Source organism: Pristiophorus japonicus, chromosome 15 (assembly GCF_044704955.1).
Source record: "Pristiophorus japonicus isolate sPriJap1 chromosome 15, sPriJap1.hap1, whole genome shotgun sequence".
Lineage (NCBI taxonomy): Eukaryota > Metazoa > Chordata > Chondrichthyes > Pristiophoridae > Pristiophorus > Pristiophorus japonicus.
In genome coordinates this window covers 57,830,174-57,843,981 of record NC_091991.1, presented here as the reverse complement: position 1 = coordinate 57,843,981, position 13,808 = coordinate 57,830,174, and the positions used below count along the sequence as shown (strand labels likewise).

Below are 13,808 nucleotides of genomic sequence, written 5' to 3'. Positions count from 1 at the left end.
AAACCAGGCGCTCTCTCTCTCTCTTCCCTCCCCCCCCCAAAAAAAACCCGGCCCTCTCTTTCTGCCCTCCCGCCCCAAACTAGGCACGCTCTCTTTCTCCCCCCACCATTCCTCAAACAGCCCAGCGGCGAGCTCAGAGACCCCAGCCCAATTAAAGGAAATGGGTCATCAGCCAGTTTCCTTAAAGGGACCATGGCCAGCTTACTTTTGAAATGCTACAAACCAATCACTACACAGGGCTGCACGGCTGCACACAGGTTTTCCCATGACTCCCTCCATATGCTTATGGAGGGAGTCACAGCATGCAGGGAATTGCTCTTCCTTTCCCATGCACGGAGGAGACCAACACAGAATAGTTGCACATTGCAGAGGTCACAAGCAGGGATGTCGTCAGGACGACCTGGGTGCATTGGCGTAAACCGTTCAATGATCTCATTAGATCATGAAACATTAGTACAAAGCCACACTCACCTTCATCCTCCTATGCTACTCATTACAACCCCATCACTCTGCCTTCCCTACTCTACACCAGCATATTCTTACACCAACTTAGCTTGCACGTCCACCCATCCCCCCCTCATTAGCCATCCCTCACACATCCTAGTGCAATCATACCAACTAACAACACAGAAGGGTAGTCACTTGGGTGTTTTAGCCAATGTTCATGTAAAGTTTCTGTTAATGTTGCCAAGCATTGAAACCTTTATTTTCCACACACTCCATTCTTGAACAGGTTTGTGTGCATCTTTGGAAGTAGTGAATGGCGAGATACAACGGTACCCCCCGCAATGGTGGTGAGTGTGAAAGGAATGGCTTGGACATTGTAGGTATGCTTTATGGTGTTGGTGTGGAGTGGTGGCAGCCAGAATGTACAGCGTTGTGAAATAAATCTGGCCATGGTGAGGCCATTCCTGGCCTCCCAGGCAGCAATGGGCTCAAGTGCTGATGCCCTCTGCAGCAACAGGTGATTGCGGAGAAGGTTCTTGTTGGTGCTACTGCTTTTGGGACAGATTGTGGTTGGATTCTGAGGACCAAGGTGAGACAGTATAAAGGGCACTCATGTTGATGGAATAGGTGACAGAAGCATTCTGTCAATGGTAAGAGGGTTCTCCCACTGAGGTGAGAGTGATTGGAGAGTGGAAAGCCTGCAGAATCTGTGTTGGAAGTGGACTGAGAAATAGCTTGTGGCTGAGGAAAGTGATCATGTCAGGTGGAAGCTTTCGAGCTTACATTTGAAGCTGTCAAGTAATCAGATGGAGCAATGGCCACTGAACTCCCACCTCAGGTTGACGGACGTATTCCTCAAACAGCATGGTTCTCGTGGCCATATAGTTAAGTTAAAAAGTAAGATAAAAAAGCCAATTAAATACAGTGAGTTTAAATGGGTCGCCCGCTGCTGACCATCGGGCCTGCTTATCGCCGACAGACCCGACATTGGGAAAGGCGCTGTCAAAAAAAAACTTTCCCGCCCAACCTGCCCGCTGACAAATTTCTGGACAATGCTTTTTATTTTCCTTCTTGGACTAAATATTGACTAAAGTGATATCAGCTAAGATAGTTCCCATAATGCTCCTTTAGAATTCATTTCATATCGGGCTGTTCCAGTAGAAAATAGGGGAAAACTTCCATCCTTTCAGTTCAGACAAGATCCAAATCCAGGGCCAGAGGAAAAAGTACAGTGTTCGCACTCCTAAACCTGCTTGAGTGCAACCTCAACTTTAAAAATATAAAAGATTGCAAATTTGTGGCATTGTTAACTCCAGTGGTTAACTAACATGAAGTACAGCAATTAAATGGAACACAAATTGCTGCAGCATAACACATGACAAATACCACGCTGAACAGCCAACAGTTTCTTATAACATCCAATGGTTTGGACATTAAGGCATCAGGATGCGCACTTAAATAAACTAGCTTTTTGGCTTTTTCTGCTGCTTACCCCGTTTTAATTACAAATCTGCCTACTCATTTATCTCATCAATTCATTGAGATACTCTCCACTTTCTTATGGTAGCTCTTTTTAAACAATAATGAAAATGACACCATTGCTGAGGCTCCCATCACGTTGAGGGACAACTTCATTGTTCACGGTACAGACAGAAGACTAAGTAGCGAAAACAGCAGATGCAATGTAAGTTGTATTAGAGATCATCCCCGTTGAGTACACAAGCATCTTGACTGTTTTTTAAAATCCAGGATACACACAGGACACATACAACATGGTTTAGAGCAAAAGATATTTATTTAGAAAAATGCTGTTTTATACTTGTAATATGACAGTTTAAAGGGCATCTGTTTCAGCTATAGTTCCAGAGGGATGATAACTGGTCTCAAATAGCTTTGGCAATCTACATTCCCTTCCACTTACATTGCCAAGATGATTAGGCTCACAACAGCAAACCTCTTCACAAATTCAGACCTCACGTGCAGTTCCACAAAGAGGAAAAAGGGCTAATTTGCATTGTCACATATCCAAGTCATGCCGCAATTACTCAGGTTCCCATGCTTCCATTAAAAATATTCACTGAATCCTAATATCCTGTAAAGGAGAAGAACATATATGCTAGTTTTCAGTCTGCAAATAAGTTCATGTTGTGCAGATACCATGAAGCCAGAGACTGAGGATGTGGAGTTTAAATATTATAATACAAGGTAGTAGAAATAGATACAGTTGATTGAACCTCATTCATTAATAACTCTCAGCATATTCAACTAATCCATCTTAGCATTTGTAAAGGAGAGAATGGCAGCAATTAATCTGCCCAAGTCTGAAAATTTACACACTTACAACTTGCAATTGATGAATTTTGTACTTTACGAAAGACTCACTCCGACCATTCCCAAACAACAGATTAAGTCAGTATCAAGAACTCCCTATTCTTAATGTTAAGAGTCCAAATGAAATCTGAACTGAAATCAGTCAGATAAACTTGTTACAAGATATAAAATGAGACTACTTTTATGAAAAAGGGATAAATAACAAGACTTTGGTAACCCCATAATTCTTTTGTCATTATTTTTATCTCGATTAGATGAAAGATTTAAATAAGCCAACTAACACGGAAATGTCAGTTAGAACAGCCAATAGTTAATAAATAAAAAATCAACTGTTATATGGAACAGCTAACCTCACATTTCTTATGGAATCTGGTGGTGCTATATTATGTTTTGTTTTGCTTTTATAAATACCATCAATTCACTTCACCGTGGCAAACAGCCTTTTCAAACAGGGTACATACTTAAAGAGGGAATCTCAACAGTCGGATCTCTTTTCAAAATTGAACTACTGAAAATAATTCTGATCAACATCCTTTTCTTTCTGACCTATTTGAGGTTATTTAAAAAATATTTTTGTATAAACCGAGTGCTGATGATGTGATGAGAATTGGTTGGGAGGGAGTTGCTGAGCCATGCAACAAGTGGGAACAAATAAGTCCTGAAATAAAGCAGTCTGGTCATCTCAACACAATAGGTAATTCAGCTCCCTCACAAGCTGCACTCAGTAGTTCCTCCAACCCAGGTTCTCCTGAGTTATATTAGCATACTATATAAAATTAAAAAAATAGAAAGACAGGAAAAAACCACGGTTGTTAACCATAATTATTTTATACTTTGACTTTTAAAAAGGCCACTGACTGCACGACACCCTCTTTAAAAACAAATGTAGTTATGTGGAGAGGGCATTGTATGGAATAACACAAGTTGCCAGATGAATTAAGGTGTATGTGGTCCCTTGTTGGTTTCAGGCTTTTGTGCATGCAAGTGGTCATATTGCTTTCATAACCACCAAGGACAGACACCCATGTTAGGTCAAGTATCTTTACTCAACTCTTATTCCACATAAATAAATACAGCCAATTGCTATATTTATCCTCCAGCTTATTACCTTGAGTAAAGCAAGTTAATTTAACTTATATTTCATAAGGAACAAGTTTCTTTTAATGCACTACCGACAAGAACTCTGCACAAACGTCCAAAGTGAAACTGCACCCAGAATGCCTGGCCTGCCTAAGACATATGGCACTGCCACAACACAGGAAAAGCTACTGTCTAAAAATCAAAGAACAAGACAGTCCAAAATCCACAACGGGTGCTATAGGTCAAACTCATAATAATCAACATCCATTTCATCATGGAACAAGTCCCACTCATCATCAGAATCTGAAAAGTCGTCATCAGGGCCATCTGCCAAAAGCATAAGCAGCACTTCACCAAGCTCAAAAGTGACCATTTCATCATCTTCATAGGAATCAGCATTTTCTCTCTCTTCAATGAAATCCCAAAGATGTGTCCTTCGTTGATTCTGTGACAAAACGTATGTAATTGTAAACAAATTAAAAATGTCTTGAACAAACATCTCAGCAATATTGAATCGACCTCCAATTAACATTGTTAATTGTTAAAACGACCACTATTTTAGACAAAAAAATTCCTTTCAGCTTATGCCACAGTTGGTAGAAAGAATGAGGAGAGGACATATAAACTAAATGGTACAATCCTGAAGGAGGTGCACGAAGAGAGAGGCCTGGGGTATGTGTACAGAAATTGTTGAAGGTGGCAGGGCAGGTTGAGAAAGCAGTTAAAAAGGCTCATGGCATCCTGGGCTTCATGAATAGAGGTAGAGTACAAAAGTGTGGAAATTATGAAGAACCTGTGTAAAACACTGGTTTGGCTCCAACAGGACTACTGTGTCCAATCCTGGGCACCACACTTTGGGAAGGATGTGAAGGTCTTAGAGAAAGTGCAGAAAAGATTTACGAGAAAGATTCCAGGAATGAGGGACTTCAGTTATGTTGATAGACTGGAGAAGCTTGGGGTTGTTCTCCTTGGAGAAGCGAAGATTGAGAGGAGATTTGATAGAGATGTTCAAAGTCATGAGGGGTCTGGACAGAGTAGATAGAGGGAAAAAGATTTAAGATGATTGGCAAAAGATCCAAAGGCGATGCAGGAAAAAACTTTTTTTATGCAACGAGTGGTTAGAATGTGGAATCTACTGTCTGAAAGGGTGGTGGAGGCAGACTCAATCTGGGAGTTGGATAAGTATCTGAAGGAAAAAAAATGGAGGGTTACGAGGAAAGGCCGGGGGAGTGGGACTAGCTGAGACCTGGCATGGGCTTGACGGGCCGAATAGCCTTCTTCCATGCTGCAACCATTCTATGATCCTAGTTGCAGTGAAACTGAGAGGATTAGATCAGGCTTAGTATTTTCAGTCTGTACAGACACGACTTAAGACTACTTGCTCTCAGCAAGGCAATGTTCTGACACATATTTGTTTGTACACGTGCATATTTTGAAGATAGTGGAGATCAAGCAACATGGAGCAGGGAGGAGGCCAATGGAAAGAAATTGAACCTCAGGTTGGACTGGTGCAAAATTACAACATAAAAACCAGTGGAGGGTATAAACCAGGTTGATTTAACTATACAAGTCAACATGAAATACTGAGTTACAGTAGTAGTTCCATTTCAATCAGATCTCCAAAAGAATACAATTCTGGTACCACTTTACTAAAGATCTCAACCTGTAAGATTTGGGGTTCCACTTGTTTGTATATATTTATACCATACTAACCAGCATAATACTAAACACATAATTTACATGAAAAGTGTCAAAATCACACATGGAGTAAACAAAGGTAAAGGAAATCTCTGCAAACTATTTTTCCCTACATCATTTAATTAAAAGGAAACATGAAGTGGCACAGCTCATCAGGAAACCAAATATAAAAAAGTCATTGCAGGATGTTCCATCATACCTCTCTATAACTAGTTCAACTTATAGCTCATAGATGAAAACAATAACGCAAGGCGACTTTCTTAATCAAAACCTGATTTAACATATTGTAATTTGCTTACCCGATATCTACCCATTGATCCAATTGCCTTCCTCTGTGGTTGAGGTTCTTCCAGACGACCATCAGGGTATGCGTGTTTGTAGAAACAATTACCCCCAAAGGGACAAGTGCCGCGTCCCTGATCAAAGTATCGACATGCCTTGTTGCTGCAGAGCGAAAGATAAAAAAATATTGAATAACTTACTGAAAACTCCCGCTTTATCTGGTGAAATAAGCCAGTAAAATAGCATTAGATCAATTTCATCATTAACAAGTATATTTAAAATACAACATTGTAAGGAGATAAAAAGTACACTTGAGTAAGAAGCATAAGGGAATTAGGTGTTCTTCTGTCTTACGGAATGGATTGTAATATTGACCAATGTTGTATAACCCGCTTATGTGTATGTAAAGCACGCTCATACACTCGCTTATATTGGGCTAGTAAGAGGGGAATAGCGAAGCCTGATGGGTAATGAACCATCCATTGGATTAACCTTAGAACACTCATTCAGTACAGAGAACAAGGACACTAATGTTTGGGAACATAGATTGTAAACAGCATCTGAATCTGATAGCAAACCCTGGGAAGGAAGGTCGATTCACACGTCATGAGGAACTGATGCAAAGTTGAACACATTCCAGAAGGGTGACATGTGATGGGAGATGGACAGGTGGGGGAGAACCACTCAGCCAGTCTGAGCAGGCGGCCAATCGGTGGTTTTGTAGGAGGGTCGCACAAATCAAAAAATCGTATTAACTGTGCCTGTAGAACTCTTGTACTTTGAGGTGTTCATCGGAATATTTCCCGAGCATGTTCGAATAAAACCGGTTAACCGAGGTTTCGTCTGCGTGATTCCGTGGTCGCTATACAACATGGGCAGGTGTGAATTCCTTATATCAGGGAGTCCACCTTGAGGAAGAGAAGTCTTCTTTTTACTCCAACAATTGGCGCTGCGAGTAGAGTGCAGACCCTCTGACCTGGATGATGTGGCAGCTAGCAATGGCAGTGACTATGTTTACCACCTGCAGAGCTGTAGCATTGAAGGGGAAGGAGATAATCTGTATAACTAAGTTATAGCGAACCACAGAAGGACGAAAACCGAGGTGGGGAGGGTGGGACCCCAGGATGTTTGAGAAACTGGCTAGTGGGATGAAATGAAGACCAAGGGGTCTCCGAGATATGGACCAAAAGGGTCCCTGGTATAACTGCTAGCAGGAAAGAATGTGAAAGTAATAAAAACTTATGAGTTAAACCAGACACAGAAGCTGCAGCTTTGTGCCGAGAAAGAGAACCAAAGATGTTTAACTATGGACTGGAGGAAGGCCATCAAAGTATTAAGTTAGGATTCAAAAGGGGGGACACGATGAGTCTGTATGTTTGTTCTAGATAAGACTTGCAACCTTGAAGCTAGAAAAAAGAAACCATTGAACGCTTAACTGGGGGGAAAAAAATGTTGCGATTGTCTTATGTAGTTTAAATTAATGGAAAAAGACGTAACTTACTGGATGCTATTTGATATTGGCTGTGAAAAAGATATTGGTTTAGTTGGAGGGTAATTAACCAATGTGGCCACAGTGAAATTCTGGTTTTGTTTAAAAGTGTGAATATTTGGGTAGGAATAGGAGAGTAATGTAAGTTAGCTCACTACATGTTCTGTTCAACATTGATTTCCAGTATCTGCAGTATTTTGCTTTTGTTTTAGGTTTAGCTGAGTCTTTGCCAATCATTTTTGGCTATGCTCCGCCATGCACTACCCTCCAGTTAACACTACCCTCCAGTTAAGTGTCAGCCAACAACTCACTCCCAAGTCAGCCCAATGCTGATCTTCAGCCAATTGCTTGAAAATGAGAGCGCAGTCTAGAATAACTTCCCTTGGTTAAAAACACAGAAGTTAAACATAGATGTGTGCTCACACACTACCAGAATGTCATAGCTCATTAAAACCACCACTGTGCCACAAACACAAAATTACTATGTTTGAAATTTTAAACATCTGCAAAGCGCCAGCGCCATTTTTGGATTGCTGACTCATGACAATTTAGATAAATGGCAACTGTGGAAGTCATTCTGCGCATTCCCTCTCCTCCTACAAACTAATTTGTATACATGGAAGGATGTGGTACAGGGAGATGTGACGGGCTTATTGTAGCATTTGGCCCTTTATCCAACCCAAAATCGGTTTGGGATTTGATAGGAAATGTTGAATTAAGGATTTTCATTAGAGGTATTCATTTCCTTCAATTAGAGCAGGAATCCTTTCTGATTGGTACGAATATTCAGGATTGTAAGAATAAATAATGGTATAGATTAATTTTGAGTAGAATAGGAGCATGGAAATGTCACGTCAAGAAAGCAAACAGTAATGAAGAGCATGAACTTGGACATTGTTTCTGGGGTTTTACTTGGAATTACTTTGTTAGGAGGGGAGACACATTTTGCAGAACCTTTCCTCAGGAAATTACATCGTTTTGGTAAGAGCCCATAGTGTCCCAAAATTTCCTGGAAAGTTTACAGCGCAAGAGCAGAAATCCTGAAACATGTGTGTGTGAATTTCCTCGATAATTTGCACCACTCCTGAGTTATCTCCTTTGTAATCCCATTTAGCTCATTAACACAGCCCCACCTCTATGAAAAAAAGCTGGAGAATGCAAGTTTCCTGCATTTATATTAGTTCTGGACGGACATAAATTTACACCCAAATTCTAGGCACGGTGTGACAGAAAATCACTATATCTAGTGTTTTATAGCAATTTTCTGAGACCTGCACTGTACTTTCTTGTATCTCTAAATAATTTATAGCATAAGAATTTATTACGATTATTTCTTTATAAAAAGAGAAAAGCTTCCACAATTGCATTTTCTTAAACATGCTGTGCTTAATGTACATACATGATGATTTGATGGCTTCAAACTTTAATTGTCATATCATAAAAATAAGAAAGAACTTAAAGATAGCGCATATTCTACACTTTCCTCAGGTCCCGATTATTTAGGCTGATTTCCACTTTTTTTCCACTGTTTTTATGTCCGAGTATGTGCTGATGAGATTCTCAGAAAATTGGGCTTCAGGTACCGTCAGCAAGATTGGTTAGAAACCATTAATCAGATTGAGGAAATTCTAGTCGGGGTGCCTGTCACTGATGTCATTATCAGCATTACAATTTTAGACAAAAACAGTTGCAAAGACTGCATAATTCTCTAACAAACTCCATGAGCGCTGATTTTTTTTCAGTATTGATGCCCTCAATTTTTATCTCCTCCCCAAAAAGTTAGTTTACTGAAGTACAGAAAGATTAAATATGGTCAAAAATATAGAAACATTGAAAATATAGAAACCGGAAAGAGAAGCTGCAATTGTGAATGGCATACTGTCTGGAAAAGTATCTGTTAATTTTACCTCATTGCCTCTTTGTACTTCTTGATGAGCTTCTGTTTTTCTTCCTTGTCTTCTACCCAGTATTCACTAGGAATGACAAAATTTGATGTAATTCGACACTCAGGACAGGATCTGTAAAATTGAATTCATGAACAATTAAAATAGGAAATATTATCAAGCCATCTTAAATATCTAAAAGGCGCTTAAACAAAAAGGCTCATCTTTCTTTTCACAAACAGAAAACTGCTATAAAATGGAACATATAGCTTCATACCTCAGCTGGAAAATGAATTCCAATAACCAATTACTAAAATATGCATTGCAGTGTAACAAAAGTCTTGATATAAACTACAATATAACGGTTACCTTTCATATGTTCCAAAATGTCTATGTTAAAATAATACCAAGACACACCAAATGTATTTATCATATAACTTTTCTCTGAAAGATATGTTATATATCAAAAATAATTTAAATACATGTAAACAGCCTACAGATTTTGAAATGCATCTCCACCATGTTGAACAGAACATGTAGTGAGCTAACTTGCATTACTCTCATATTCCTATCCACTCAGAGCAGCAAAGACAGAAACAAGGAAGTGGGTTACTTCGTAACTTTTTGGGAAAAAGGAATGGTGGGGAGGGGCTGGGGAAAGGGATTAACAAATTACAATTATTTTAAGTAATCGGCATTATTTAATCAGTGATATTACACAGTTTAAATTACTTGATTATATATCTTGGATTACAATTCAATCTTCTTGTGATGATCCTGATTTTAAGTGATGTTCAATTGATGCAAGCTCCAAGTATCTTACATTAACCAGTGGAACAGTTCACTTAAATTAAAATTGGCATGTCATAACCTTAAAGAATTCAACTAATAGTTTTTTTCTTTTAAAGTACGCTGTTAGTTTAGAGAAATACTTTGAAACTTACAATTTGAGAAAATTCAAATGCATGCTATACTGGAACCTGGTTTTCAGGACAGTGGGGTACATACTGCAGCCAATTTTTAAAAATTACTGCTAAGCCGAAGGAGCAGTAAACAGAAAATGTAAGTTAGACCTATATTGTATAATTATACTGTTTAGGTTAATCTGTAAAAGATCACTCATTATATACCAGCCCAATTATGATTGCCAGTTTTCCACAATTAAAATTCTATTTATAAAACAAATCACTGAATATTCAGACGACCTACATAAATCGAGATCTATGATGACATCTGAAATTTCAATGAACTATACTTAAATAGCACCTGTACATTAAAAGAGAAAATGGCAATTTTACTAATGGTAAAAAAACTCAGGTGCTTATTATATGTCTGTCTAGGTTCCAGCTTTTGTACCTCAATAACAATGTAAATGCTAGCTTCAGTTTATATAAAAACAAATGTACTTGGGTGTGTTACTTTTGGTTAGTCAGGAGCCTTGAGATGCACAAAAATTATTGCCATGCTCAACAGTATCCAAAGCAAACTATTAGAATTCCCGCTTGCCCAATAAGGAGTGCATAGTCTCTCATCTCCTTCCATTGGGATACACTTTACTTGCAGAAGCCTACAGAACATAGATGTAGCTGATAAGAGTAAAGACTTAACCGAAACAAATAATTTAACCGACTAAAATTTCACAGCTTACCAGCATGGGCTTACAAGGTTAACTGGTTGAGTGGGAAGATTCCACGCCCATTGACAATCTACCTGCCAGGTCTATCTATGAGTCAGACTGCAGACCGACTAGCTCAGGTATCATATTACCAAATCTGCGACACAAGATCAACATTGTTTGTGTCTCTCATTGGCAGACATGTTGCTCTCAAATCAACAACTCAAAAAAGTCCCATTTGCCTCCATCCTACCAAGAAGACTAATGACTAATTGATTAGTCAGATAACCAATGCACATGGATTTAACTCTCACTAATCTACAGCAGATACCAGACACTCCTCCCGAGCAGCAGAGTAACTTGTACAACACACCACAAAATCTGAATGCATTGCCACCAGCCTCCTTATCACATCATAGACACACGCCATATCTCATTAATGAAGGTTCCACAGTTGAAGGTGTCGAACTTCAGTAACTTTCCTCCCTGCAATCAAATCAAGGTTTGTCTGAAGTCTCAAAGTTGCTTCTTCAGCTATTTGACGGACCTATACAGGTCAGCTTTCAGCATGCTAGCCACCTAATGTTCTTGATGTCCACAAGCAACGTTAAGATAGTAATCTAATTGAGGGATTCATGTTGTTTCATATATTTAAAATGTAATTACAAAGTTGTCATCTAATCCAAGTAATCTCAGAAACCTCGAAGTTCATAATAAGTATCTGAACCCAGAGACTATGCAATAAAACAAAAACTGTAATTTAAAACGTCTTGGTGCCTCGTAACTGTTTACATGGAGTGTTTGTGATTTTGCAGGAGGATTTTTTTCCTTTGTCTAATTTTGTTTGCTTTTCTACCATCCTCTTCTGAACATATTAAGTAATGCTTGGGTATGGTTTCACAAATGCCAGCAGCCCCCCTGTACCTCACCTAAGTACATAAACATACATAAAAAGCATAACACTGAAACAGGCCATTCAGCCAAACTAGTCAATGCCAGCATTTAATATCCATAGAAACATAGAAAATAGATGCAGGAGTAGGCTATTCGGCCCTTCGAGCCTGCACCACCATTCAATAAGATCATGGCTGATCATTCCCTCAGTACCCCTTTCCTGCTTTCTCTCCATATCCCTTGATCCCTTAGTCGTAAGGGTCATGTCTAACTCCCTCTTGAATATATCCAATGAACTGGCATCAACAACTCTGCGGCAGGGAATTCCACAGGTTAACAACTCTCTGAATGAAGTTTCTCCTCATCTCAGTCTTAAATGGCCTACCCCTTATCCTATGACTGTGTCCCCTGGTTCTGGACTTCCCCAACATTGGGAACATTCTACCCGCATCTAACTTGTCCCGTCCCGTCAGAATCTTATATGTTTCTATGAGATCCCCTCTCATCCTTCTAAACTCCAATGTATAATGGCCCAGTCGATCCAGTCTCTCCTCATATGTCAGTCCAGCCATCCCTGGAATCAGTCTGGTGAACCTTCGCTGCACTCCCTCAATAGCAAGAACGTCCTTCCTCAGATTAGGAGACCAAAACTGAACACAATATTCCAGGTGAGGCCTCACCAAGGCCCTGTACAGCTGCAGTAAGACTTCCCTGCTCCTATACTCAAAATCCCCTTGCTATGAAGGCCAACATACCATTTGCCTTCTTCATCGCCTGCTGTACCTGTATGCCAACTTTCAAAGACTGATGAACCATGACACCCAGGTCTTGTTGCACCTCCCCTTTTCCTAATCTGTCGCCATTCAGATAATATTCTGTCTTTGCGTTGTTGCCACCAAAGTGGATAACCTCACATTTATCCACATTATACTGCATCTGCCATGCATTTGCCCACTCACCTAACCTGTTCAAGTCACCCTGCAGCCTCCTAGCATCCCCCTCACAGCTCACACCGTCACCCAGTTTAGTGTCATCTGCAAACTTGGAGATATTACACTCAATTCCTTCATCCAAATCATTGATGTATATTGCAAACAGCTGGAGTCCCAGCACTGAGCCTTGCAGCACTCCACTAGTCACTGCCTGCCATTCTGAAAAGGACCCATTTACCCCGACTCTCTGCTTCCTGTCTGTCAACCAGTTCTCTATCCATGTCAGTATATTACCCCCAATACCATGTGCTTTGATTTTGCACACCAATCTCTTGTGTGGGACCTTGTCAAAAGCCTTTTGAAAGTCAAAAATATACCACATCCACTGGTTCTCTCTTGTCCGCTCTACTAGTTACATCCTCAAAAAATTCCAGAAGATTTGTCAAGCATGATTTCCCCTTCATAAATCCATGCTGACTTGGACCGATCCTGTCACTGCTTTCCAAATGCGCTGCTATTTCATCCTTAATAATTGATTCCAACATTTTCCCGACTACTGATGTCAGACTAACCGGTCTATAATTACCCGCTTTCTCTCTCCCTCCCTTTTTAAAAAGTGGTGTTACATTAGCTACCCTCCAGTCCATAGGAACTGATCCAGAGTCGAAAGACTATTGGAAAATGAACACTAATGCATCCACTATTTCTAGGGCCACTTCCTTAAGTACTCTGGGATGCAGACTATCAGGCCCAGGGATTTATCGGCCTTCAATCCCATCAATTTCCTGAACACGATTTCCCGCCTAATAAGGATATCCTTCAGTTCCTCCTTCTCACTAGGCCCTCGGTCCCTAGTACTTCCGGAAGGTTATTTGTGTCTTCCTTCATGAAGACAGAACCAAAGTATTTGTTCAATTGGTCTGCCATTTCTTTGTTCCCCATTATAAATTCACCTGAATCTGACTGCAAGGGACCTATGTTTGTCTTCACTAATCTTTTTCTCTTCACATAGCTTTTGCAGTCAGTTTTTATGCTCCCGACAAGCTTCTTCTCGTTCTCTATTTTCCCCCTCTTAATTAAACCCTTTGTCCTCCTCTGCTGAATTCTAAATTTCTCCCAGTCCTCAGGTTTGTTGCTTTTTCTGGCCAATTTATCTG

At 39.9% G+C, this 13,808-nt stretch overlaps 1 protein-coding gene across 2 annotated transcripts in view; it reads right to left on the bottom strand.

Moving 5' to 3' along the window:
* Nucleotides 1-2,223: 2,223 nt before the first annotated feature.
* Nucleotides 2,224-13,808, bottom strand: part of mkrn1 (makorin, ring finger protein, 1) — a 79,064-nt gene continuing 67,479 nt past the window's right edge. For both annotated transcript variants that reach the window (XM_070900501.1, XM_070900502.1), the window contains exons 6-8: nt 9,235-9,345; nt 5,856-6,000; nt 2,224-4,303 (exon numbers count right to left, since the gene is read on the bottom strand). In XM_070900501.1, the coding sequence (XP_070756602.1) occupies nt 4,094-4,303; nt 5,856-6,000; nt 9,235-9,345 (466 nt within the window). In that variant the 3' untranslated portion in view covers nt 2,224-4,093. The remainder of the gene's footprint in view (nt 4,304-5,855; nt 6,001-9,234; nt 9,346-13,808) is intronic.